The 23945-nt window shown below is 53.7% G+C and overlaps 7 protein-coding genes across 7 annotated transcripts; 2 read left to right on the top strand and 5 right to left on the bottom strand.

Moving 5' to 3' along the window:
* Window positions 1–4509: 4509 nt before the first annotated feature.
* On the bottom strand, window positions 4510–6051 carry BDY24DRAFT_341303 (nucleotide diphosphatase; the record flags this gene model as incomplete). The annotated part of the gene is made up of 9 exons (XM_076637436.1): window positions 4510–4558; window positions 4680–4711; window positions 4829–5025; window positions 5116–5176; window positions 5271–5383; window positions 5453–5519; window positions 5617–5721; window positions 5812–5863; window positions 5972–6051. 9 exons carry the CDS (start codon window positions 6049–6051, stop codon window positions 4510–4512), a joined length of 756 nt encoding a protein of 251 aa, XP_076496130.1.
* A 49-nt stretch (window positions 6052–6100) lies between these two features.
* BDY24DRAFT_391727 (uncharacterized protein) lies at window positions 6101–7435 on the top strand. The gene is made up of 4 exons (XM_076640836.1): window positions 6101–6459; window positions 6558–6673; window positions 6825–6969; window positions 7085–7435. Exons 1-4 carry the CDS (start codon window positions 6181–6183, stop codon window positions 7385–7387), a joined length of 843 nt encoding a protein of 280 aa, XP_076496129.1. The 5' UTR covers window positions 6101–6180; the 3' UTR covers window positions 7388–7435.
* Window positions 7436–7639: 204 nt separating this feature from the next.
* On the top strand, window positions 7640–9947 carry BDY24DRAFT_391725 (uncharacterized protein). Its single transcript, XM_076640835.1, has 5 exons — window positions 7640–8289; window positions 8581–8701; window positions 8806–9152; window positions 9287–9732; window positions 9826–9947. The coding sequence occupies exons 1-5, from the start codon at window positions 7800–7802 to the stop codon at window positions 9862–9864; spliced, it is 1443 nt and encodes a 480-aa protein (XP_076496128.1). The 5' UTR covers window positions 7640–7799; the 3' UTR covers window positions 9865–9947.
* A 2925-nt stretch (window positions 9948–12872) lies between these two features.
* BDY24DRAFT_391724 (uncharacterized protein) lies at window positions 12873–14101 on the bottom strand. The gene is made up of 4 exons (XM_076640834.1): window positions 14079–14101; window positions 13681–13951; window positions 13355–13577; window positions 12873–13243 (listed from the first exon to the last, which is right to left on the bottom strand). The coding sequence occupies exons 2-4, from the start codon at window positions 13896–13898 to the stop codon at window positions 12941–12943; spliced, it is 744 nt and encodes a 247-aa protein (XP_076496127.1). The 5' UTR covers window positions 13899–13951; window positions 14079–14101; the 3' UTR covers window positions 12873–12940.
* Window positions 14102–16746: 2645 nt separating this feature from the next.
* Window positions 16747–18067, bottom strand: BDY24DRAFT_83056 (uncharacterized protein). The gene is made up of 2 exons (XM_076645179.1): window positions 17460–18067; window positions 16747–17389 (listed from the first exon to the last, which is right to left on the bottom strand). Exons 1-2 carry the CDS (start codon window positions 17825–17827, stop codon window positions 16828–16830), a joined length of 930 nt encoding a protein of 309 aa, XP_076496126.1. The 5' UTR covers window positions 17828–18067; the 3' UTR covers window positions 16747–16827.
* Window positions 17736–21296, bottom strand: BDY24DRAFT_391717 (3-deoxy-7-phosphoheptulonate synthase). The gene is made up of 13 exons (XM_076640833.1): window positions 21085–21296; window positions 20727–20899; window positions 20549–20613; window positions 19973–20086; window positions 19719–19864; window positions 19512–19551; window positions 19324–19414; window positions 19203–19223; window positions 19019–19102; window positions 18806–18925; window positions 18672–18737; window positions 18424–18559; window positions 17736–18266 (listed from the first exon to the last, which is right to left on the bottom strand). Exons 2-13 carry the CDS (start codon window positions 20868–20870, stop codon window positions 18142–18144), a joined length of 1152 nt encoding a protein of 383 aa, XP_076496125.1. The 5' UTR covers window positions 20871–20899; window positions 21085–21296; the 3' UTR covers window positions 17736–18141.
* A 64-nt stretch (window positions 21297–21360) lies between these two features.
* Window positions 21361–23940, bottom strand: BDY24DRAFT_391714 (glycoside hydrolase family 88/105 protein). Its single transcript, XM_076640832.1, has 12 exons — window positions 23889–23940; window positions 23424–23798; window positions 23232–23310; window positions 23123–23136; window positions 23041–23051; window positions 22675–22958; window positions 22483–22572; window positions 22341–22404; window positions 22224–22258; window positions 21919–22122; window positions 21645–21812; window positions 21361–21529 (listed from the first exon to the last, which is right to left on the bottom strand). Exons 2-12 carry the CDS (start codon window positions 23611–23613, stop codon window positions 21409–21411), a joined length of 1260 nt encoding a protein of 419 aa, XP_076496124.1. The 5' UTR covers window positions 23614–23798; window positions 23889–23940; the 3' UTR covers window positions 21361–21408.
* Window positions 23941–23945: the final 5 nt, after the last annotated feature.

The following is a 23945-nucleotide window of genomic DNA, read 5'->3' as shown; positions in this document are numbered from 1 at the left end:
AACTCATCTCGGGGGAAGGAAAAGACTGGATTGCGTGCTGGCTCAACTCTGCGTGCTGGCCTCCCGAAGCTGCGTACTAGGGTTTCCACTCGTTCCAGCCTCTCTTGTGTGCGTACTACGGAATCAGTCTTCTTCAGTAGTTTTTTGTTTGTGGGTGCGGGCAGACGGTATACAAACCGGTGAGAAGTGATTTCGTTTGATTCCGACTAGAACGCCGGTGTCCCTTGCAGCCTCACGCCCTGTCTCGCTATCGCTGCCAAGGTTTCATCTCTCCCTCCACTCTATCTGCTCAAATTCACATTTTGTGATCCCGTATATCTCGAGCCACGGCGTGACGAGTTAGGCAGACCAAAAAAGAAGAAGGATCCGCTGCGCGCTTCGTGCGTCAGCCCGCCCTCACTTTGAGCGTTGCGAACGCCGGTTCGCGACCGTCCCTCGCGTAGAGGATTAACGACGAGGAAGTCAGTAGGAGCAGGAGCGTGAGGGAGAGAAGAAGGCAGCTTTGGCGATGTAGGCGTAGCCAGTAGGCCGAGTCTGATCTGGGGTGAGCGCATCGAAGGAGCCGCAGGGTGGTCGTCCAACGGATCGGATGGTCTGCCTAGGTAGGTCGAGCTGGAAGGAGGAGGGAAAAGAATGGTTGGATGAAGAAGAGAGGAAAGACCTAACCCTTGAATTTCGGATAAACGTGAGAGGAAACTGCACGGCACTGACTGCACGGATGTGATCGACCGTGCTCTCCCTTTTTCCTTTTAGTAGTTCACCACCACGCTTCCCATCGCGAACAGAGACATCAACGGTGGATGCTCTTCCTACAAGAACGTGAAGTAACGCAAGAACCTTTGATCAGTAGATGAGACGACGAGACAATGGAGAGACAGAAAACTACGAACTGAGAGAACTCCCAAAGCACGACTCTCACTCGAAGGTTTCTTCAGGCCCTCGTCGACATCTCTATCCTCCCCAAGCGTTCTCAGACTTGGAACGAGACTTCGATGTTGATTGGGAATGAAGAGCAGGGCGCTGCCACAATCTCGCTTGAGAGGAGAGACTGGTCTGGTACTGAATCGAGATGGAAAAGATGATCCAGTCGGATGTTGGTTCGACGCTAGAGGAAGCGACGCAGGAGTGAGACCGGATGTGAAACTCACGAAAGGCAACTGCAATTTCAGAGCTAGCACCTACCTACCACTCAGAGAAAGCGTCGTCGTCAAAGCCTCGTCGCTCGTCGCTGTTTCTCGACTCGTTGCCCTGTCCCTTCTGCTCTCACAGACAGAGGAAAAACTCGTCGAGCGTGTCGGGCTTTCTTTCATCTCTGTTGGGATCCCTTGTGGAGGTCGGAGGATAGAGTTCGTTTGGAGTCTCGCTCGTGAACAGCAGCCAAGTTGCGTTGCCTTTGCTCGTCGAGGACCTCCCGTTCTTGTTCGTCGGCTCCCCCGTTCTTCTTTCATTTCATTTCCTCCTTTGTAGTAGTGGGGGGGGTGGTGTGCTTCCCCGTCGTTGTTCTGATCATCATTCGTCTGCTTTTCTGAGCTTCTGGCGGAGGCCTCCTTCGTTGGTCGAGGCGGCGGTCTCTGTGCGGGTTCGTTTGTCTGTCTCGGTTTTTCCGGGGTCTGCTTTTTTTCGAGGTGTCGCTTCTCTCGCTCGCTTCCCACTCGCGCTTTGAGAGAAGCAGAATGAGAGGGAGGAATGAAAGAAGGCTTCTCCTCGAACCTCGAGCCGATTGTTCACCGTTAGACTCAACCTAGCTGAGCAGCTCTCTGGAATTCGTTTTCTAAAAGGACGGTCAGAAACTCCTGAAGGTATGTGGCTCGAAGAGAAAAAAAGAAAGAGAGTGAGAGAGAGACTGAGAGGAAGGAAAAAACAGGGAAACCGCTGAAGCGTCGTCCAATCGTCCCTGGCCTCCCGAGTAATTGATAAACGCATGGGCTCAAGGAAGCAGGGGATCAAGGTGAGAAGTAACGTCTCGATCTTGATGGACCACCGACCGTGCTCACACTCGGGGCGGCGAGCGAGAAAGACGAGAAAGGAAAGAAAAGCTGGCTCCCAGACATGGAGAAAGAGACCCGAGGACCTGGCTCTTTTCTGGAAGGGCGGAAAATAATCTGAGAGAATTAGCTCCGCGAATGAGAGATCAAGGAAAAGAAGGCACTGTCGCTTGACGACGCGACGCGTCTTCGGTTCAAGAGGGGAGGAAAGGAAGAGAAGAGAGAGTAAGGGTGGAAAGAAATCAGCATAACATGTATAGTGCTTCTAGAAGGTGCTTTCAACGAGGCCTAGATGTCAAGGAAGTTCGCAAAGGAAACGAAATGGGATCGAATTCCGTCTCGTTTCAAACACAGATTCATTTTCCCGTCCGCTCTTCATCTCTTCCGCCCCGGCACACCCACGGTCTCCCTCTATCTACTTCAAACACAATCTGAGACTGCCGCAAAGAACCAGGGATGAATAGAGAGTTGGAACTCGAAGGGGACAGAGAGTGGAGCAACAAGAGAGACGACCAACGACACGACGTTCAGTGAAAGGAGAGATGGTGAAGAGGATGTCTGGAAAGACGCCGAGAAAGATTCAAGGCGAGATGCAATCAGACAGAAAAGACAGAGAGGACAAAGGGGAGAGGAGAGAGTGGGGATAATGCGAGCAAGGGGATCGATCAAGGAAGGGAGAAAGAGAGGGGGGAGCGACGTTTACGGATCAGGCTCTGAAGACAACGTCAACAACGCCGGATCAACCTTTCCATCGAAGGCTGGACGGATTCCTCTGGCGTGGAATCCCAGCAGCGATTGAAGAGAGGTTGACGACCGGCCAGGAGAGAGAAAGAGAGAGATACCGAAAGGGTGTTGGAAGAAGAAGAGTGGGGTGAAGAGAGGAGGAAACAAAAGAGAAGGAGGGGAGGGAGAGAGGGAGGGAGGAGAGAGGATTGGAAAGTAGGGGGAGGAGGAAGAAGAGGGAAGAAGGCATCGAAAGACGGAACGAGCGAGGGGAGGAAGGGGGAAACTCACTCAATGCTCGAGCTCAACACCTCCCTCCCTTCCCTCCTTCCCTGCTTCCCTCTTCCGAACAGCCAATTCCGTCGCATCCATCCATCCCGACCGTTCCTTCCCCAACCATACCAAATCATCCTGGAACAGTTTCTATCTCGACGCGAACGAGCCGTTGAGCGCTGTTGAAGGCGAGGGAGGAGTCGGCATTGGAGCGAGGTGGAGGGAAGGAGGGAGAAGCGACCGACGATGCATCCACGAGCGAAAGCAGAGAGGAAGATTTCGTAGGGTTGAAAGGATGTGGATGTTGCTGAGTGGAGTAGAGATTGAGCTCTGGAGAAAGTTACGAGAGAGTAGGAAAGTCAGCTTCGTTGCTCTTCCCTTCCTTCCAAGCTCAACTCGTCCCTTCCTTCCCTCTTCCCTTCCTTCTTCAGCTTGATCCATCCACTCACCGGAGGTTTATCTCACGTGAATCTTTTCTTCGGTCGGGTTGAGTTGGTCGTTGTTCTAGGTTGAAGGGAGCTTGTTGGGTGCGAGTTGGATCGAGATCGGTGTAGAACTCGAGGGTGGGCGTCCGTTGGGAACCTCTCCTCCCTCCTCCGCCTCTCCCTCTCCCCTCCCGTTGGGCGAGAAGAGGTTCCCAAAGGAGATTCCGAACGAACGAGGGATCGGACGAACGAGCTTGAAAGCGTAGAAAGTAGTTTGGTAGGTTGACTACTATTCGGCTACCCTCCCGAGCGGAGAGAGTAAAAACTTCACTTCGGGCGTGAGTTGGGAACCTATGTTGCTCGTTTCCCTCTTGTGGGGCTGGAGAGGTTCCCGAACGAGATCCGAGACGAACGAAGAGAGCTAGAGTCTCGAAAAGCTCACTCTCGGGTCGTTCGGGTTGAAAACTCTTCTCGAGCTCGTTCGGGGAGAGATGGATGAAAATTTGACCAAGCGAGGAGAAAGGGGAACCCTTCGAGCGAAAGAGCAAGAATCGAGACTGCGCTTCAAGGGGGAAGTCTACGAACGCGCTTCAACTCGCTCCGAGCTTGGAAGAAGGTCTAGTTGGAGAGAGTACTTCCACCTCACCCGAAATCAATCATCATACATGCCCTCCTCGAACCCAGCTCGACTCTTCTCTCCGTTGCGTCCTGTTTCAACTTAGTTTTGTCTGTCTTAGTCAGTTGTATGGACATCTGATGGAACCGGAAACGGCCTGGCTACAGCAAGCAGTTCATCGGTGGATGTCTCGAAGCACTGAACACGCCCCTTGAACATATGCGAGAGATTCGAGTTGCGACGCGTCCTCGCTGTTTCGTTTGTTTCTCCTTTGTCCCCTGCGTTCTTCTTTCTGCTTGCTCCAAGCGATCGCTCCACCCACGGTACCATTTCTTCAACCGGAACCCTTCTCAGCACTAACAGAACATGCCCTTTCCTGCTGTCAAGATTCAAAGGCACGACAACGGTAGAAAGTAATCGCATCATCTCTCTCCCTCTTGTCTCTCCGTACGACCCAGCTGGCCAGCAGCGCAAAGGTTCGATGCATCTAGATGTTGAGCAGGTCCTCTTCTTCCTCGAGGAGGTCTTCGAGCCATCTGTGAGAGAGAGAGGGAAGGGAGGACGCGTCGAAAAGAGCCTGGTCAGCTTTCGAAGTTCGGAGGAGAGAGAGCAAGATAGAGGGTTTTCTGGGTCGTGGAGATGAGGAACCGGACTGACCTGAAGAAGCCCGAAGCAGGGAAGCCAACGACCTGTGAGAAATCCGACGACAAGGCGACATGATCAGCTCTCCCTCTCCCTTTTCTATCTCTCTACCTCCAGCCGGCCGCACTACCCGACTACTCCCTCTCCGCTGCTCCTGCACTCACATTGTTATGCTCCCCTTCAATCTTCTCAATCAACAACCCACCCAGTCCTTGGATCCCAAACCCACCTGCCTTTCCCTCTCCCTCTCCCGAATCGACGTAGGCTTCGGCTGCAGCGAGGGAGAAAGGGTGGAAAGATACGAGGGTGGAAGAAGTGAAAGAGCGGAGGGTGTACCCTGGACCGATGAGGGAGGGGAAGACTGTTTGTGAGCAGGGGAAGAGAGAGGGATGGAAAGGGGAGGTGAGCAGGAGAGGAGGGAAAGGAGAGACGAGATGGGTCGAGGACGAACCGATCGTAACGGCTGTGACGACTTGAACAGTTTTGCCAGATATTTGGAGGAGCATTCGGAGCTGGAGGAACGACGAAGGGGAAAGAAAGCGAGATCAAGTCAGCGTCGCGAGAACCGAAGCAGTGTTGAGGGAAGAGAGAAAGAAGGCAACGAACGTTATCTCCAGGGTTATCAGGCTTCTCGAAGATCACACTCTCGAGAGAATCCTTACCGAGCTCCTTCTGAGCGTAAGGGTCGTCGAGAGGAGGGAAGAGAACGACGGTGTCGGCTGGTCGATATCGAGGAGCGAAGGTCAGCTTCAGTTTCGCAGGAGGGCGAGTATACGGCATGAGCTCACCACCGATGACGAGATCAGGAGCGTCTTCCGGAGTGGACTCGACTAATCGTTGGTAGACTTCCATGGCCTGGGTCGAACGGAGGGAGCGAAAGGAAAGAGAAAAGGAGGGAGGGAGGAAGCGGTGAGCTCGACGAGTTTTGGGCCAAGGGAGAGAAAGAGCTGACCTTCTCTCCTGCTGTAGCGACCGGGTACTGGGAGAGATCATCGGCGTAGGAGGACTGAGGAAGGTTTTCCTCGAAGGTTGAAGGGACGATTTCAGGAGCGAAACCCTGGGAGAAGAGAGAAAGAAAGAGGAGGGAGGGAGGAGAGGCGAGGTGAGCTGAGCGAGAGCAGGAGGGAAGGAGGGAAGCAGAACGAACGAGAACTTCGAGGATTTCCTTCCGACGAGGAGAAGCCGAAGCGAGAATGATTCTGGAGTAGTAGGGATCGAGAAGAAAAGGAGGGAAGCGTCAGCTCGACGAGGGAGGGAAGAGGAGGAGGAGGAGGGAGGTCGAGTTGAGCTCAAGGAAAAGAACTGACCTCTTTCCGTTCATCTTGTTGAAGATAGGGAGAGGAAGAGCATGCGAGAGAACAGGCGTGTGAGTAGGAGGAGGAGCCATGGTCGATGAAGATTTTCTTGAAATGGAGTCGTTGGTGACGGTTGAAAGGGAACCTCCACGAGTTGACCTCCAACGCTCATCATCTCTCCGTCCTGTCCTTCCACCCCTTCTCCTTCCACCGTTCAAACTATGGATCGCACCACCGACTTCGCCTCACTCGAGCATCTTCCTCCTCGTCACGATATCGAATCTGACTCCGAGGACGACTCTGCGCCTCGATCCACTCGACCTTCCTCCTCCTCCTCCTCCTCCTCCTCGGTCGTGTCCATCTCCATCCAGGACTGGCAAGGATCCGAGGACTCCCCTTTGATCGTCGTAGTTGGCAAGGAAGCCAAGCGGGTCGTAGAAGGTCTGGAGGAGCTGAACGAGAAGGAGGCTGGGAGGGTTCTAGAGGGAGGGAAGACGGTCGTGAGTTCTCGTCTCGAGAAGGGGAAGGACGAAGAAGGGAGATGGGAGGAGACGTCGAAGGACTGACTCTCTGGCTCTGTCTTTTCTTGTTGTTCTAGGTCGGGATCTTCTACACTCTCGGATCCGCTACGATTCTCTACTTGAGAGAAAATCTTCAACTCAAGATCCCTGGTCCTCTGGCTTCAGCCGTCGTGGAGAAGTTGCAGCCGTCGAGGTGAGCTCAACCTTCCCTCCTTCCTTGCAATCTCCCTTCCTCCTTCCTTTCCCACCTCTCCAATCCTCGTCTCGCCTGCATATGTACGAATATATGCTCTCTTTTGGAGCTGACTATCTCTCTTTTATTTCATCTTTCTTCCCAAACCCAGAATCATTGCCCTCGACAGCTACCTCACCTCCTCCTACATCACCTCCTCCTCCGAACGGGCTCGAGCTCTCAAAGCCAAACGCAACCCTGACGATCATGCCGTCCGATACCTCGCGACCTCTTGTCCTAACGGACTCCCGAAACTGGTGCGTCCCAGAAGTCTCGTCGCTTTGTCCGCGTGCGCGTCGTCGTCGTCTTTCTCCCAACTGAACCCTCCCTCTCTCTTCTCCTCCTTCTTCTCCTTCGCTTTCTCCTTCCCAGCCATCAACCCTCCTCCCCTTCTCCCCACCTAACCACGTCCGCTCTCCCTCCGCACCGTTCCTCTCCCTCGTTCCCATCTCCACCACGACCCTCTTCCCCGATCCCAACCTCCTCCTGCTCCTTCCTTCGCCCTACCCGACCAACGAGGTCGTCGAGCACACGGTGAAGGTGCTGAGCGGACTGCTGGGTGCGAAGGAGTGGGTTTGGAAGAGCGAGTTGGTCGGAAAGAGGAGGTTCAGCGGAGGGGAGGGTGTAGGAGGAGCGATCAGAGATGAGGAGGCTAGTGGAGGGATGTATATGTGAGGAGGAGAAGGTGGTGGGGTGACGAGATGTGATGGTTTGATTTTAGTTGTCTGTTGAAGGCTGAAGAGATGAAAGACAGAGAGGGATCAGAAAAGTTCGAGACGACGCGTTTTGAGCCCGCGCCCGCGGTTCTTACTCTCTCCCAGAAGCGGAAAAGGCTGCTATCTCTATCACAGATCAGATCCGGGTTTCTGTTGGTTCTCTCCGTGAAAATCTTCTGCAGAAAGGGGCGAAAAGCACCCGCTCGAGTGACGTCCTCCTCGTCGGCAGCCTTCTTTTGAGCTCAACTCTGGCTTCCTTCCTTCCCTCCTCTCTCCGCTCCCAACGCCCAACACCCTTCGCTCTTCCTCTCTTCTTCTCCTCTGTATGGACTCATAACTTTCGCCACTCTCTTCCTTCTCTTTCCTCGCCCATGTCCCGCCGGTTCCCTCTTCCTCGTCGGTTCAAGCACCCTCTGCTCCTCCTCGCTCTCCTCTCCCTCTTCGTTCCTCTCCTCTCGTACACCTTCCTCTTCCACCTCCTTCCACCCACACCAACTCTCGTAGGATTCTTTCGTGGAAGAGGACCGAGGGATTTGTTCTGTGGGCAGGTCCTGAGGGCGTATCGCTTGGAGGTTGAGGCTGAGGAGGGAGGCCGGAAGAAGAGCAGACCTCCTCCGACGACGAGCGTGCTAGAGGCCAAGAACGGAAGCAAACATAGTACGAGCATCAAGATCAAGGCTCCGAAATTAACGGCGAAGGACCTGATAGAGAGGGGACCGGTGTTAGATCTCGTTGGAGGAAAAGGAGGAGGGACGATCTCGAAGCTGCTTCATCAGAGCTGGATGGTCGACGAACTGCCGAGGTTGTATGCTCATTTCGCGGACGAGTGGAGGGAAGCGTTGGGAAAAGATTGGGAATGGGGTGAGTTTAGTTTCTTTCTCAACTGTGAGGCGGAAAGAGGGAGAAGGGGAGGGCAAAGGGAGAGGGAAGGAAGGAGGAGCTGTGAGCTCGACAAGGCAGAAGGAAGCGGAAGATCGCTCGCTTGAGCTCTAGAACCTCTCAGGTTTTCCGGTCTGAAGTGACGGAGGGGGAGAAGGGACTGTTGGGTGTGAAGCTGTCGAAGTTTCGTCTTGGGAAGAGACATGCAGACGCGGGAAAGGAGGAAAATAGCGACGGACTCCAGCTGACCGTTCCTCTCCTTCCTTTCCTCAGTTCTATGGACCGACGCAGACAACCTTCTCCTCGTGGAATCCCTATACCCTCATCTGCTAGATCTATATCGATCTTTCCCAACGGAGATCTACCGAGCGGATTTCAGTCGGAATCTCTACATGTTCGTTCATCGTCCTCTTTTCCTTGGTCGTCGACGCGTCTTTCCTTTCTCTCGCTTTCAATTCACTCATCTGTGCTTCTCTCCCTTCCCCTCTCACTCCACAGGCATGCCTTCGGAGGCATGTACGTCGACCTCGACTCCTCTCCTCTCCCTTCCCTCCCTTCCCTCCTCAACCTCTTCGAAACCTACACTCCTCCACCGTTACCGTCCTCCTCGAACCCTTACGCCGACCGACCAGTGGCGTTCTTAGGTCAGATGGATACCTCCGATGTGCTGGGAGGTGGGAACTCGTTGAAGGGAGTGGAGCATGAGATCCCGAACGCCTGGATGGCGAGTTCGAGGGGACATCCGTTTTGGCTGGGGGAGGGAGGACCGGTGGAGACAGCTGGGAAGGGGATGAAGTCGGTGATTGGGATTGGTGGGAAGGGGAGAGGGTATGGGAAGAGTCCTGGTGAGTTTTTGGTTGAAATTTGTCTTTGCGAATGAGAGGGAGAGAGAGAGAGCGACGCGTTGAGGCCTGAACGCGTCTCGTCCTACCCCAAAACGTCGAACTGATTCCTCCCTTCTCTTCGTCGCCTCCCTCAGAATGGATAACAGGTCCCATAACACTTCGACAATCCTATCTCTCCTACTCAAACCTCACCTCCGTTCCCTCGCACTCTCACTCCCATCTCAACCCTCTCTCCTCCTCCTCCTCCTCTTCTCCCCTCCCGACCACCACCACCTCCCACACCCACATCCACTCCCCGCCTCTCTCCCTCCTCGCTCCTCTCGTCCTTCTCCCACCTCCCAACATCTACCCTTACTCCTGGACCTCAGACTCCAACGATCTTCTCTCCTGCACCTGCTCTCTCCAAACGCGTTTCTACGACGAGGAATGGTGCAAAGTCCTCTTGCAAGACGATCTGAAGACTAGATACGCCGCTGGAGGAGGAGGGAAGGCGTTCTTTGTGAGCTTCTGGGGCCATAGTTGGGGCGGGTGGGAGACGGGGAAGAAGATCTTGGGGGCTTTCGGAGGAGGGAAGGCGAAGGTGAGTCTGGTTGATTTCGACCGCGTCTTGTTGCTCTGCTTCTTGCGAGCGAGGTACTGACCGACTTTCTTTTCCCTTCGCCGTTGCTCTTAGGATCACATCTCGCCGTATATCTCGCGTCCGTCGCGTTGACGCTCGTCGAAGAACGAACCGAGCGGAGTGTCGTTTATTGTTGATCTTGCTGTCATGGAGTAGACTATGTCATTTATTGACTCGTGACCTCTTCTTGGGACATACCTTGTGTGAGCCTGCTCGAGATCAAAGAGATGTGGCAGGGAGGGAGTAGAGAACGGTGGTCGTCGTTTTTCGACGCGTCTCAATCTGCTCGAATTGACACTCAGCTCCCCAACGGAATGCGAAGGGACAACTTTCTCTAGGGTCTAGTTATTTGCCCGTCCCTTTTTCTTCTCACCTTTCTCTCAGTGTGCTCCAGGAGGCATTTGCAAGGGCTGGAACCTCGCCGAGGTTTCGCCCTTGAACTCGACGCGTCGGGCGAGGATCGAGATCTCGCTGATTCATACCTTCTCTTCTTCCAACCTACTCCAGCCATGAACCCCTCTCTGTCTGCTCCCTTCATCAATAAAATTCCGTCTCTAGAATTCATGAAGCCAGATCTACTGCACCCGTCGACGCGATCGTCACAACTCGCCCGTCCCCCTCCCTCCAAGCCCTCTCCTCTTCTTTCACCCCTTCCAGTAACCCTTCCCACTCTTCCCGCCCCTTTCCCATAGATGAGGGATCCAGTTGGACGACGATCGAGCCGATCTGAATTTCCGGGAGCTCGAGCTCGAGTTGAAAGGAGGAAGTAGAGTCGGAGAGCCGAGGTGGTGCTGAAAGATGAGAGGTGTCGGGCGGTGCAGCTGAGAGATAGCTAGACGTGAGGTTCGAGTAGAGGGGGGGATCAGGGTTTGGTGGGAGGATGAGGACTGAGAGGAGGAGGAGCGGCGACGGCGACGGCGAGGGTAAAAAGATCCGTGAGTTGGTTTGGTTTGACGTGGTGAGAAGGGCGAGGGAGAGCGGCTAGATAAGAGTAAAATGAGTTGAGGTTCTAGTAGAGGTCTCTATAGAGCTCTAGGTATCGCAGAACGAAAGCAGCGAAAAAAAAAAAGGAGAAAAACGAACGAAGCTCACCGCCGACGACGTCTCCTTCATCTCTCCCCGGTTCGTCCCATCCAACTTCAACGCCTTCTCCCCTCCTTCCATTCCCAACCCAACCTCCCAAACCCTCGGTCTAACCATAACCACCTTCACGTCCTTCTCGATCCAGATTCCCAACCGGCGCATGGTGAGCTCGCTCAACCCCCTTCGACGGATCTGCAACCTCCCTCGCCTCCTCAAGAAAATGTATCGAGCGATGCTGATTGAAACACCCACTTTCCATCAGCTCTCCACTCTACAAAAGAGAAAGAGAGAGCTGGGATGAAGCTCACAAGCAAGACCCAATCCCTACGGCTCCCAGAACGATCAAAAGGGTGAGGACGAGAGCGATGTTGGTTGAGGTGGGAGAGGTTTCTGCTCCTGCTGAGGAAACGGTGACTACTGGAGGAGTGTTAAGAACGGCGCTCCTCTTAAGGAGGAAGTGGTGGAGAAGGTCCATTTGGTGATGCTGGCCGTTGGAGGACAGGAGGAGAGAGAAAGAGAGCTGAACCGGGAGGATTGGCCCGAGACGGCTGATTGATTGAGGTTGAGTTTTAGCATTGCCGTCTGGAAGATGTTGGCAGGAGCTGAAAGAACGGAGAAGGGAAGTTTTTCCGTGGCTCCAGAGCGATAAGAACAAGGAGAGAAACGAGAAGAGACGAACCAAACAAGTCAAGACGCGTCGTTCTCCGCTTGTCGACGAGCTCATCTCTTCCGGGCCTCTCCCTCTCCTCTCACGCCTCAAGATGCCCGCAGACGAAAGGTCATCAAAACATTCAAAGCGTACTAGAGCACAACAACAACACATCTTTCAACCCGAAACCCTTCTCGCTGCAGCTAAACGAGTCTGAAACGAGACGCGTCGCTTCCCTAATCACACCTCCTCCTCTTCCATTTTCCTCCCCCATTCCACCTCCTCCTTCTTCACCCTCCACCTTAACTCTTCCCACTCTCCTCTCGAGCGATAGTCTTTGCTGCCCAGGTTGACGTCGATCTCGAGGGTTCCGAAGAAGAGTTCCGGAAGGTCGACCTCGCCGTCCTCCATTCCGTTTGGATAACGTTGGAGGGGTTGAAGTGGGGTCTCGGAGGGTGGAAGGATGATTACTGAGAGATGGAGATGAGGTGGTGAGGGAGGTTGGAGTAGATGATGTCTGGAGGAGGAGGAGGAGGGGATGGCGAGGGAGAGAGGCTGTTTGGTTTTCGGAGGGAAGTGTGAGCTCGTTTCGTTCTCGTTCCTCCTTCCCCAGAGATCTCAGACCAGCTCACCTCAACCTTCAGAAGATCCAAATCTTTCACAGCCCCATCCAGCTCCAGCTGCAGCTGAACCTCAACGATCCGAGGTCTCAATCCAAAGTTCCTCGCCCTCCCCGCCAACTCATACGTAGGAGCTCCAAAGCCGTAGTATCCGAACCCGTAGACGAAAGGATCGTCGCGGAAGACGACGTCTGGGAAGAAGGACTCTCCTGTTCGAGACAAGCGATAGCACCTCCATGTTCTGATAAAGGGAAGGGAGGGGAAGATGCGGGTGAGCTTCGATCGATCGTCGATGGTCCCTCTTTTCTCCGAAGAGATAAGTAGACATGTAGAGGAAAAACTGACCCTGCTAGAAAGACAGCTGTAAGCGCAACGGCTACGAAGACATACGCGAAGAGGGTGACTGAGGGACCGTTGAGTTGAGGGTTCGGGCCTGTCGAAGAAGAAGGGTGAGGAGGGGAGTGGGTGAAGGTGGAGTGGATCGAGGAGGCTGAGGCTGCAGCAGCCATGAAGCCAGTTTGAGGATGGGGATGGGTGTAGTAGAGTCTATGGCAGCGTAGCTTGGGTTTGGTGATGGCGGTTGAGATGGAAGGAGCAGGAGAGGGAGCCAAGGCATGGTCGATGGATGAAAGGTACTAGGTTCGCCTCGTGATCTTTCTTTCATGCGTAGAGTTTGGTCTCTCGATGTTCTACCCTTCTGAGAGGAAAATCTGCGAGAGAGTGAAATGGGCTTCTCGTGAAAGTCGTTATCATGATTGAAGGGCATAAACAAACAGAGAAATCAAAACAACCTTCCTGCTGCTCCTCCTCTCGACGCTCACTCGTCCTCCTCCTCCTCCTCCAAAACCTTCCTCGCCCAAGCAACCTCCTCTTCCTTCAGCCTCTTCTTATAACTTTCCCACGCAGCTCTTGACTTGAAGTCCGACTTCAGAGCGAGGTCGACCACGAGAGTCGCGATCTCGATTTCGGGCAGCTCCTCCTCCCCGTCTTCCTGATTCGAGTTTGGATGTCTCTGGTGAGGGCGAACTTGAGCTTCTGAGGGTGGGAGGATGAGGACTGAGAGAGTGATCGGAGGGGGGTGGCGACGTGGAAAGACGGGTTTGATGGAGAGGGAGAGTGGCTGAAGAGAGAGGCAAGGGAGGGAGGGAAAAGGTGAGCTCTGCTTTCTCGAACGTCTCATCCCTCGTTGTTTCCTTCTTCAAAACAGGATCAGGCGGAGTAGACTACTGACCTGAAGTGTTTCAAAGCATAGTAGCTTCTCTGCCTCGTTCAACTCAGCTTCAAGGATCTTCGGTCTGATCAGAACACCCTCGTCGTCTCCTTTCCTCCCCTCTCCAGCGCGTCCCCACCCATCTCCTCCAGAGAGTCCGATCGCCAGGTCTCGTCGAGGTCGAACGGGTTGGGAGGAGATCCTCCTCCTCCTCTCTTGACGTATCCAGCACCATCTTGACCAGCTGAGGAAGGAATGCGAAAGGAAGAGGAAGGAGAAGGCCGTCAGTGTTGAGCTCACACCCTCGGCGCTTCCTTCTCGACCTCAACAGTTCAGAGCCAACTCACGCTGCGAGAAGTACAGTTCCCATTCCTACGGCGACGAAAACGAAAGTGAAAATAGAAACAGAGGAGGTGCTGAGGCCTTTGGAGGGTGAAGAAGAGGAGGAGGGAGTCGAGATGGGAAGGGAGGAGGAGGTTGAGGTTGAGGGAGGGAGTTGGCGGCGGACGATCGAGAGGAGGGACGTAGTAGGGAGATACGAGACGTAGCGAGGACCTGGGAGCATGCAACGAAGAGAGGTAGAGAGGGGGGGAGGTAGTGGTTAGGATGATGAAGGAGCTTCGAGGAGGGAACCAAGAAGGCAAAGGGATCAGTAGGAAGCGATCGCCTGATCATGTCCCGCTTTACCGAGTCGTCTCCTCGACGCGAAAAGCTGAAAGAGAGAGAAGGAAAAGGGTGGACTCACTTTTTACAGCTGCGTGTTCAGAAGGTAATCCTTGAGTCCAGCTGTCAACCTCGACAACAACCAGTCGATCCGTCCCGTCCCGATCCAGCTGTCCCTCGACGCGTCGCTGAGTTGAAACCGTCCGCGGTTGAGGCGATGGATGGAGAGGAGGATGCTTCGAGGAGGTAGGCATGAGCGATAGGTATAGAAGAAAGAAGTCGGAGTGGTCGGATAGGATGAGGGAGGACGATGTGATGGACTAAAAGGGAGGGAAACGACGACGCGAGCAGACGTTAGCTTCCACAAGAGTTCTAGCTGAAACTGATTCACTGACTGGTTGAGCAGGAAGGTACGAGTGTAAGTTAGAGTTAGTCTGCAATAAGGGCAGAAACAACAGAGAGAACGAGATCAGCGACCAGCTCGCTTTGACGTCCGTTCATCGTCAACCAGCTCATCTCCGTCCTCACTCCTCTCGAAGTTCGGCCTAGAGATTAAGGCAGGATATGAAGATGGACTCACTCTAAAACTGAGAGAGAACTGAGTGTATTAAGGAGAGACTGAGGAAAATCAGAAGGGAAACAGGAGAGAGCTAAGGCGACGTTCGACGCGGTTGGACGACGATGAATCCTCCTTCCCATCGAGGATCCTTTCGAGGATGCTCCCATCAGCCCGAGCTAGTTAGATGGAGGTGACAGTGTTGTCGATTCCTCCTGTCGTTCTGCCGCTTTCCTGCTCTCGAGCCGACTCTCAAGCGCGACCTGTCTCCACTCCTCCTCCTCGTTGAGCTCGATGCCGATGAGACGAGAGCCGATCGCAATCTCCGGAAGGTCTGAGCTGTCGTCTAATGGAACTTCGGGTGGTAGTGGTTGAAGGATGAGGACGGAGAGGAGGAGCGAGGGCGAAGGTGACGGCGAAGAGGAGGAAGTGTTGGGGAGGGAGGAGGAGGGCGGAAGTGGATCGCATGGCGAGGTGGGAGGAAGGAAGGTGACTGCGAGAGGCTAGATCGAAGAGAGGGAGGAAGGAGAGCACGAGAAGGTCAGTTTGAGAGGTCGAGGTCTAGAAGAAGCGTACCGATGGAGACGGACCAGCTCACCAGGGAAACCAGATCTTTGTTGAGCTCGAGCAAGGCCTCACTCAGCACCGGCTCTGCCACGAGAATTATCTGAGCCTTCCCTCGTCTCTCTGGAGTAGCCCAGTCCCCTCTCAGCTCAGGCCAGATTGATTCCAGATTTCGACTATTCCGGCGAACGATGAAGATTCGAAGGAGGCTGGACGGAGAAGGGAGGGAGAAACGAGGGAAGGAGCAAAGGTCGTTCAGCCTTGAGCTTCTCTTCTCCCCTTCTCTCGACTCGTATGGATAGAAATGGAGCTAAATGTGACCAAAGAACTCACCCTACGAGTATAGCCACCCCCAGACCGACGAAGAAGATACCCGCAACTGGAAAATTGGCCATGAAGGGCGAGATGTGGTTTGAGGGGAGACTGGCTGACGGCTTCTTCTTCCTTGATGGCACTCTCAGAGGTTTTTCCTCAGATGTTCAACTCGTACATCCTTCGAGCTTAAGAAATGCTTACATCTCTGAACTTAGAGGACGAAACCCTGAAAAAATTGAAGCGGATCGGACGGCTCTTACAGCAAACCAATCTCTTCTTCATCCATCCACCTCTCGATCCAGCTCAACAGCACGAGAACCAAATGCGAGTTCAGAGACCTCGCTTCCTCCTTCCTTCAAGATGCTACCGGGAAGTAGAACGAAAACAGTGAGGAGTCGAAGGTCAGGAACGATCTTGCCGTCGCTTCTCTTCGACGACGCGAAGGATAGCGGCTGAACAAAGAAGGTGAACATAGTCAGTCTCGACGGCGTGAGAAAGAACTAGTTGACACTCACTATACTTCGATCCTCATCGAGCTCAAGCTCAGCCTCCCACAGCTCCGGCTTTTTCGTCTCTCCAACCTGATCGTTCATCGACGCGACGAGTCTTCGAAGCATCAAGCTCTCGATGATCTGAGCTCTGAACTCCTGAGCTTCTGGACTGTTATTTCTTCTTCTTTCTTGGACGATCCTGATCAATCTGAAACAAAGAAGGAACGAAGGAAAGAAGGGAGGAAGTTAGCAGTCGTTTCCCTCCCTCTCAGCGCGGTCAAAGCGAGGACTCACAGGCCACCCAGGACGAAGAGGAGCACAACGAACGGTAGAGCGGCTGCATACAGTGCAATCATTCCAAACATTTGGAGATGATGGGTGTTGGAGGGACGAAGGAGAAGGGAGGTCGGCTGTTTAATCTGAAAGTGAGAAAGGGACCAGGAAGTGCGAGAGCCGAAGTCTTTCCGAAATCAAAACAAAGCGCGAAAACAGACTCGTACCTGTAAACCTGAGGATAAGTCTGTTTGATGATCATCAGGACATCGAGAGGGTGTCTCTCGTCGTCTCAAAAGGCATGTCGCGTCGCGCCTCTACGAGGAAGATCTTTCGACCGAATAAGCAGCCACTCATAAGAGGGAGAGAACATAGTGTTTCAAATCACATCGCTCCTTCTCACAAAGAGATGAGATTGATCTCGGAAAGTGAGAAGCCAAGCGAGCGTTTCTCAGAAAAGATCGACGCGCCGACGCGACGACTTTCTTGATCTTCCTCGATCATTCACATCCGAACTCAAATATTCGTAGAAGAGTAGGTGTGATCGCAAGAGAAAAGAAAGCACATAAGATCATCCTCGTAACAATTCCAACCAACACCTCAACTGAGTCCCTCCCCTCTTCCTCGACCTCTCACCTCTTTTTCTCCAACAACCCGCGCTTCTCCTCCTCCCCTCCTTCCAGATCAATCAGATCCAGTCCCAAAGCAAACTCTGGCAAAACCTCGTTCTCAACGGGCTGAGCTGATGACGACGCAGCGGAAGAGGGAGTCGAAGGTTGAGCGTCTCGATTAGAAGGAGGCGACGGTAGAAGGATGATGAACGAGACGAGTCCTTTTGTTGATGGTTTCGAGTTGGCTTTGGGCAGATTTGGAGAGGAGAGGAGAGTGAAGGAGAGAGGCTGTAAGTCGAACGAAGAGAGGGACACGGATGGGTCAGCTCGACGACCTCTTTCTTTTTGACCCTGCAAGACCCACGTTGCAGATAGAGATTCAAAACTGACCAAGAGTTCTTCCGACAGCCTCCCAAGACCCTCATACTTCTCCTCCTCCTCTCCCACCTGAACTTCCTCCATCTCAGGCCTGACCCTCCACTTCTCCCTCTCTCCTTCAAGCTGACGAGCTCTTCTCCACGACGCTCGCCACTCGACCTCTCCCCCTGCGTCTCTTCTCCTCCAGACTCGTCGTCCAATGAACCTATAAGGCAAAACGTTAACTCGTCTTCGAAATCTTCCAAAAGGACGAGAAGTTGAGCTCAACAACTCACAAAGCGCCCAAAAACCCACCGAGAAGAACGACTCCCACGACGGCTCCCAAAGCGACTGCCACGACCGAGTTGGTTCCTCCTCCGACGTAAGGGTCGTAGATGGAGTTGGAACCGGGAGAGGGGAAGAGCTCGAAGGAGGAGGTTGGAGGGTTGGACATGGTGGTGGTTGGAGGGAAGGAAAGGTGACGAAGAAACGAATCGAGAAGCACGAGCCAGGGCTGACTCGAAAGGTTACTGCCCGATGGCCGATCTCGATAGATATAGATCTTGACGAGAAGCGAGATGGGCATGCATCGTGGTGCAGTTAAGCGAGGACGTTGGAGGAACGGAGAGATGATAGCAAGAGGGACGACGCGTCCTCCCTTCATTCGATTCAGCTCCACTATTACTCCCCTTCTCCTTCGGCCATCTTACTCGTCAAAACCGGAACGCAACAAAGTTTCGCACGCGGGGTTACCTCACACCTCCAAGAGCCTCATCGATTCTCCCTCCCTGCTCAAATCCTCCCTCCTTCCGACGCGTTCTCGACCTCCTCTCCCTCTCCCTCCTCACCCCTCCCCTTCCGTCTCTCAACCCAATCATGAAAAGATAGTCCATTAAGATAGCGTGTGTGCAAGCCAAATCGGCTGAGTTTTGAAGGTGGTTGGAGCGTGAAAACGAACGAAACAGAACCTCAAACGACCTAAGCCCTCGAAGGACTTCCTTGTCGGCTCTGAGTCTTCCTAGCTTTGACCTCGGCTCTCCTAGCTCGGATACCAGCGGCGAGGGCATCGAGGGCGGGGACAGTTTGCTCCCAGGAGAGACAGGCTGAGTGAAGGGGGAGGAAAAGAGGAAAACGGGGGAGGGGGTCAGTGCAAGTTCGAGAGGGATTGAAAGGCGAGCAAAAGGGAAGAGACGCGAAGTAGTGGTGGTGGTGTGAAGAAGCAAGGGTTGAAGGGAAGGTGAGAAGGATAGAAGAACTCACCATCCGTCACGGAAACACCGTACTTCAGCCCCGAAGGTCCCTCGGGTCCGACGCTCTGCTTTCCCTCGTTGAGATTCGACTCGATCATCACTCCCATGATCTTGGAGGCGGTGGCTCCGGAGGTGAGTTGAGCGGCCTGGGGTTTCGTTTCGGCGTAGGAGGGGAAAGAGAAGGGAGAGCGAGGAATCAGTCGTTGGAAACGAACGAACGATAAGAAGCGGAGCGAGGCAGAGAGAGTGAGAGCTCACGATATCCTCAGCAACGATGATCTGGTTCTCGTGCTTCTTGTTGGAGTTTCCGTGGGAGCAGTCGATCTGATCGAACAAAGAACCAAGTCAGCGTTCTGATTCTTGTGCGAAGAACGACAGACGCGTCGCCTCACCATGATCTTCTGCACCAAACCAGCCTTCGCGAGCTTGACAGCCACAGCCTCAACGTGCTCAGCAGCGTAGTTGGGTCCCTTGTTGGATCCCCGAAGGATGATGTGGGTGGCTTCGTTTCCCTGGAGGAGGAGCCAGAACGAAACAACGAAAAAGGGTCAGATTTTGAGAATGGGTTGGGGACGAAGGAAGAAAGAGAAGGAAAAGGAGCGCACTCCAGTCTCGACGATAGCAGAAAGACCCTGCTTGGTGACGGAAAGGAAGGTGTGTCCGTGACCGGCGGCTCGGATGGCGTCGACCTGTGAAAGGGAGAGGAGGAGGAGGCAAGGAAAGGAAAGGACGCGTCAGGATCGAGGGAGGGAGAAGGCGAAGGAAGGCGGAAGAGAATGAGAAACGTACAGCGATGTCGATGGATCCATCCTGTTGTGAGGTAAGAAGAGAAGCCGAGCCGAAAGATGAAGAACGAAGTCAGCAAAGGTAAAGACGCGTCGATGAGTGGAAACTGGAACGAGGTACGAACAGTTCCGTTCTTGAAACCAACAGCCATACTGAGAGCGGAAGCCAGCTCTCGGTGAACCTGGGACTCGGTGGTTCGAGCTCCGATGGCTCCCCTGGAAAGTCAAAAAGCAAGATCGAAGAGAAAGGAGGAGGGAGTCAGCGACGCGTCTTCCTTGCTTCGCAGCCTCCGTTTCGAGGGAGACGACTCACCAAGAAACGAGCTCAGCAGTGAACTGAGGGGAGATGGTATCTGTTTGAACAAATTAGGAAACGTTCCATCAGTTTCCAGTCTTCACCATCTCGAACTCGTCCCGTCTCTCCCGTTCCTCTTCTCTCTCCCTTTCGAGTCTTCAAGCATCCACTCCCTCCACCCTCTTCCTCGAGCCCAAACCTAGACCCGACCCAAAGATCACTCACCCAAGAACTCGCAAGCAGTAGGCAGTCCCATCGCCGCGATATCCAACAACAGCTTCCTGGCGATTCTCAGACCTCGGTTGATAGCGAACGATCCGTTCATGTCCGGGTCGTTGATCAGTCCCTTCCAGCCGACTGTTGTTCGGGGCCTTCGTACCAGAAGAGAAACAGCGAAAGGTCAGCGACAGAGAGCCATTTTGAAAGATGGGAGGGAGAAAGGAGAAAGGGAGGAAAGCAGGTCGGCTTCGGGCACTCACTTCTCGAAGTAAACCCTCATGAGGATGTGCAGGTCGTCCTTGTTCTTCTCGGCGTAGTCCCGAAGCAGACGAGCGTACTCGAGAGCTTGCTCGGGGTCGTGGACGGAGCAGGGACTGTATGCAAGAGAAAGAAGGAAGGGAGAGGAAGGTCAGTTCAAGGGCTCGAAAGGGAGCGAAAGAGAGGACGTAGATGCAAGCGTGAAAGTCCAGTATAGCTTCGAGATCAACCTCGTCCAGCTACTGCTACAATAAGCTCGTCGAAGGAGAGCTGAGAGCTACAAGAAGCTCAAACGAACGAGCGAACGAACGAACGTGGTTTCTCGCTCGCCTCTCCTTCCTCTCTTCCCTCCCAGCTTTCCTCCACCCTGTCCACCTCCCAGCTAGCCCGCCACCATCTCTCTATGGTCGTCTAGAGCCCGACTGTCTCTCCATAGAAACCAAGAGCTCGACCGAGCTCGACCTTGTTCAAGCCCAAACTCCTTCCCTCCGATTCGACGGACGAAGCTCAACCTCCTCTCCTTCCTCCTTCTGCTCCTTCTGAGATGAATACGAAACGAGAAAGGAACGAGAACTCACCCAACAATCACCAAGAGACGATCATCATCTCCTCGAATGATATCCTCCGTTCCTCGTCGACCGTCCTGTCAAACGAACGCAAACCTCAAAGTCAACTCGACCGTCTCCTCCTCCTTCTTCCTCCTCTGGTTCCCCTACCCTCCCTTCCACTGTATAAGAAGGAGGCACCGGCACTCACCAAAACAGTCTGCGCTCCTCTCAAATCCAAAGGAAGCTCCTCTGCGAGGATCTGAGGTGGAATCAAGGGTCGAACGGCCTTGACTCGCTTGTCGTCCAGCTCGTGGATCGCTTGTTGCACGGTGATGGGTTGTTTAGGGGGCATGACTGAAGAAGTTGAGTTGTAATGAAAGGCTGGTGGGGATTAAAGAGAAGAGGGGAGGAGTTAGGATTGAGAAAGCAAGGAGAGACGAGATAAAGGGAGGGAGGGCTGAAGGGAGGATGGAGACTGGTCGAGAACGAGAGCGTACCTGTAGAAGAAAAGAGATAAGTTCAGTTCAAGAAGAGAGCAAACAAGGTGAAGCGGAGGCAAAACGAACCTTGAGCGGGTTTGGGAAGGTGGGTGTTGGGAGAGACGAAGGAAGAGGCAAGGAAAGGACGAAGGTGATGACTCGAACTCCTTCCCTCCCTTTGAGAGAAGAGGAAAGGAAGTACAAGAGCGAGAAGGGGCCAGGCCCTCTCAGTTTAGTGATAAGAGCTTCTTCTTTGAATCTCTTACAGTGTGTTTTGATTTTTGATCAAGTGGAGAAAGAGAAGGGCGAACCAGGAACTGGAGCCGAAGGATTTTCTCAAGAGCGACGCGTCCGCAAACAAAGCAAAACCAAACTCATCATGATCGCGAGCTAGAAACAAGACCGGCGCCTCTACAAGAACCTCCTCGAGTACTCTCCCAGCATGAGCATCGCCATGCTCTGTCCGTACGGCATCGACGTCAAAGGGACGTCCTTGTACCCTTGCAGGTTCGAGAAGACGGGGGTTCCGAAGCTGGTGAACGAAGGAACGAACAAAACTCGGTCAGCTTTTTCGTTCTTGGTTCCCATCTCCTCACTTCGACTCTCTTCTTCTCGAAGCATGGACGAGAGCGAAGGCATCGACTCACGAAACATCCAACAACTCCCCACTCGGCTGAATCCTCTTTACGACTCCCTTCACAGCCGCATAAGCAGCCTGTTCGTAGTGCTCTCCAACGATGTACTTCTTCCTCAGAGCAGCGAGGATCCCGAACGCGAAACCGGCAGTGGCGGAAGATTCGAGGTAGGAGGTGGGGCTGGCAGAACGAACAAAAACGAAAACAACTTCTTGTCAGTTTCTCGTTCCTCTTCCCCTGCTTCCTCAAACCTCAAGCTTCAAACCAACTAAGAGTTTGCACTCACTCGTCAATCAGAGTATTCCACAACCCCGTCTCCTTATCCTGGTACTTCACCAACGCGTCGATCTGAGCTTGCAACGTAGAGAGAAGGTATTCTCGAATGGGATCGTGGGGAGCGAGATGGGCTTCGGCGGCGAAGGTGGAGGGGGAGGCGGAGAGGGAGGAGTCGGAGAGGAGGGAGAGGAACTCGGGGATGAAGATTGTGACCCTGTGAAGAGAGGCGGTGGAGGAGGAGGAGGAGAGGAGGGATGAGCCTCGACGCGACGGGAGACGGGGAGAAAGGGACGGGAAAGGGAGAGAGGGGCGAACCAGGAGTTTCCTCGTGCCCAGAGAGCGTTGGCGTACTGGAGGAAGGAAGAGGGATGTCAGTTGAGACAGAGAGAAAGGAAAAGGAAGAGCAAGAAGACGGAAAGGTGAGGGACTGACGTTGTGTCGTCCTTCGAACGTCCATCCGTGGAACCAGAGTCCAGTCTTCCTATCGGCGAGGTACCTGAATAAGTTCCACAACCGTCAGTGGATGAGAAAGAGGAAAAATGAGAGAGAGAGAGAGAGAGGAAAGGCGACGCACTTGATGTGCACGAGGACCTGCCTCTTCGCTTCTTGGACGTAGTGAGGTCGGTTGAGAACCATACCGATCTTGGCGAGAGGAAGCACAGTCCTAGAAGCCAAGGAACGTCGAGAAAAAAAAACTTAGCTCTCGAGCCCCCGAGAACGAGGAAAAGAAGAAGCGAGAAGCGACGCGTCGGAACAAACCACTCACATCATCAACGAGTCGTCCCAAAGCTGACCCAAGTGATCCGAAACGAAAGTAGTGTGAGCGAAGCCTCCCTCCTCGTTCCTAGGAAGGTCGTTCATAGCCCATTCTCCCCACGAGTCAAGGTAAGGGAGGTAAGATTTCTCCCCCGTGATTTCGTAGAGGTAGGCGAGAGTAAGGAAGGCTGCCATGGTGTTGACGTTCTTGGAGGGAGTTCCGAGTTTGAACTGAGCAGAGAACCAGTCGGTCATGGTCTTGAGCATCTCAGGGTCGCCAGTCATTTGGTAGGACTTGATCGAGGAAGAAGGGGAAGGAGGAGAGGAGGAGGTCAGCTTCGTTCCTTTCGATGGATTTGGAGGAGCAAAAACTCACCCTCAGGATACCTGAGCGAGAAATGAAACAGATGAGGGTAAGCTCAGATCTCATCTCGATGAAAACCAACTTTGATACTCACCGTAGAGTCCAATTCTGAAGGAGGAAGGAGCACGAACAAGGAGAAGGAAGGAAAAGGTCAGCTCAGCCCTCGGTCCATCTCCCTTCCCCTCACTCCGAAGATTTCTCACCCTTGGGTCCACTCCCAGCCTTTGCTCCAACTCTTGGTATCAACACTCTTCCCTCCGGGCAGATGAAGAAGGAATTCCCCTATACAAAACAAGAAGTAGCAGAAGCGGGTCAGTTCTCGAGACCTCGAGCTCACAGGAGGGCAAGAAAGCGAGCCGGCCTCGTCCGGCTCCGCCCTCAGCGAAAAAACTCACCTGTCGTATCCTCGATCTCTGTAACGTTCTTGATGAGGAGCTTGACCTGCTGTAGACTCTCGTCCTTGGTAGGCAGTCCGAGCGAATCGATGGCGAGAGCTTTCATCCAAGTAGAACTCGCTCCAGTGAAAGTCGTCCCGGTCATTCCAAATTCAGCGACGTGGTCGTCTTCTCCCTTGCCTGTAGTCATTGTTGAAGGGTCTGAAGGGGAGGTAGAGGTGTTGGTAGGTGGGTGGGTGGGTTGTTGTAGATGGAGGGAAGGAAGCAGCTTGGCCTTTGCTTTTTAATCGCTGCAAGATTGAGCCGTCGGGACGGGAAAAATAAGGAACCGTTGGGCCGGACCCTAGCAACGAAGAATTGGAGCAGGGGTCGTTGCTAAGGGTTCAAAGGGAAGGGCGGGGTCAAAGCGTCAGCGTATAGAATTGAAGAAGGGGGTGCGAGAAGAGTGCTGAGCAAAGGACGCACCGAGATCCATGGGGACGCGTCTCGTCTCTTTGCCGTTTTCTCTCCCGCTCCAGCTCC

Source organism: Mrakia frigida (genome assembly GCF_051309035.1).
Source record: "Mrakia frigida strain ATCC 22029 unplaced genomic scaffold BDY24scaffold_18, whole genome shotgun sequence".
Taxonomy (NCBI): Eukaryota; Fungi; Basidiomycota; class Tremellomycetes; order Cystofilobasidiales; family Mrakiaceae; genus Mrakia; species Mrakia frigida.
Note: the sequence above shows the minus strand (reverse complement) of the source record. Positions and strands in the feature narration are given on the sequence as shown.

Bases quoted from the DNA above. Each gene is read 5' to 3' on its own strand.
- BDY24DRAFT_391727 (XM_076640836.1), top strand. From the start codon at position 6,181: ATGGATCGCACCACCGACTTCGCCTCACTCGAGCATCTTCCTCCTCGT. The intron at 6,674-6,824 runs GTGAGCTCAACC...TCCCAAACCCAG, and splicing joins GAGAAGTTGCAGCCGTCGAG to AATCATTGCCCTCGACAGCT. The intron at 6,970-7,084 runs GTGCGTCCCAGA...TCTCCTTCCCAG, and splicing joins CTAACGGACTCCCGAAACTG to CCATCAACCCTCCTCCCCTT.
- BDY24DRAFT_391725 (XM_076640835.1), top strand. From the start codon at position 7,800: ATGTCCCGCCGGTTCCCTCTTCCTCGTCGGTTCAAGCACCCTCTGCTC. The intron at 8,702-8,805 runs GTTCGTTCATCG...CTCACTCCACAG, and splicing joins TTCAGTCGGAATCTCTACAT to GCATGCCTTCGGAGGCATGT. The intron at 9,153-9,286 runs GTGAGTTTTTGG...CGCCTCCCTCAG, and splicing joins AGGGTATGGGAAGAGTCCTG to AATGGATAACAGGTCCCATA.
- BDY24DRAFT_391724 (XM_076640834.1), bottom strand. From the start codon at position 13,898: ATGCTCCCAGGTCCTCGCTACGTCTCGTATCTCCCTACTACGTCCCTC. The intron at 13,578-13,680 runs GTGAGTTGGCTC...TTCCTTCCTCAG, and splicing joins GGAACTGTACTTCTCGCAGC to CTGGTCAAGATGGTGCTGGA. The intron at 13,244-13,354 runs GTCAGTAGTCTA...CTCTCTCTTCAG, and splicing joins TATGCTTTGAAACACTTCAG to CCACTCTCCCTCTCCATCAA.
- BDY24DRAFT_83056 (XM_076645179.1), bottom strand. From the start codon at position 17,827: ATGAAGGGAGGACGCGTCGTCCCTCTTGCTATCATCTCTCCGTTCCTC. The intron at 17,390-17,459 runs GTGAGTTGTTGA...TTTGCCTTATAG, and splicing joins GGTGGGTTTTTGGGCGCTTT to GTTCATTGGACGACGAGTCT.
- BDY24DRAFT_391717 (XM_076640833.1), bottom strand. From the start codon at position 20,870: ATGCCCCCTAAACAACCCATCACCGTGCAACAAGCGATCCACGAGCTG. The intron at 19,865-19,972 runs GTGAGTGCCCGA...TCTGGTACGAAG, and splicing joins ATGAGGGTTTACTTCGAGAA to GCCCCGAACAACAGTCGGCT. The intron at 18,926-19,018 runs GTGCGCTCCTTT...CTCCTCCTCCAG, and splicing joins CTGCTATCGTCGAGACTGGA to GGAAACGAAGCCACCCACAT.
- BDY24DRAFT_391714 (XM_076640832.1), bottom strand. From the start codon at position 23,613: ATGACTACAGGCAAGGGAGAAGACGACCACGTCGCTGAATTTGGAATG. The intron at 22,259-22,340 runs GTCAGTCCCTCA...TCCTTCCTCCAG, and splicing joins CGTTCGAAGGACGACACAAC to TACGCCAACGCTCTCTGGGC. The intron at 22,123-22,223 runs GTTCGCCCCTCT...CTCTCTTCACAG, and splicing joins TGGGCACGAGGAAACTCCTG to GGTCACAATCTTCATCCCCG.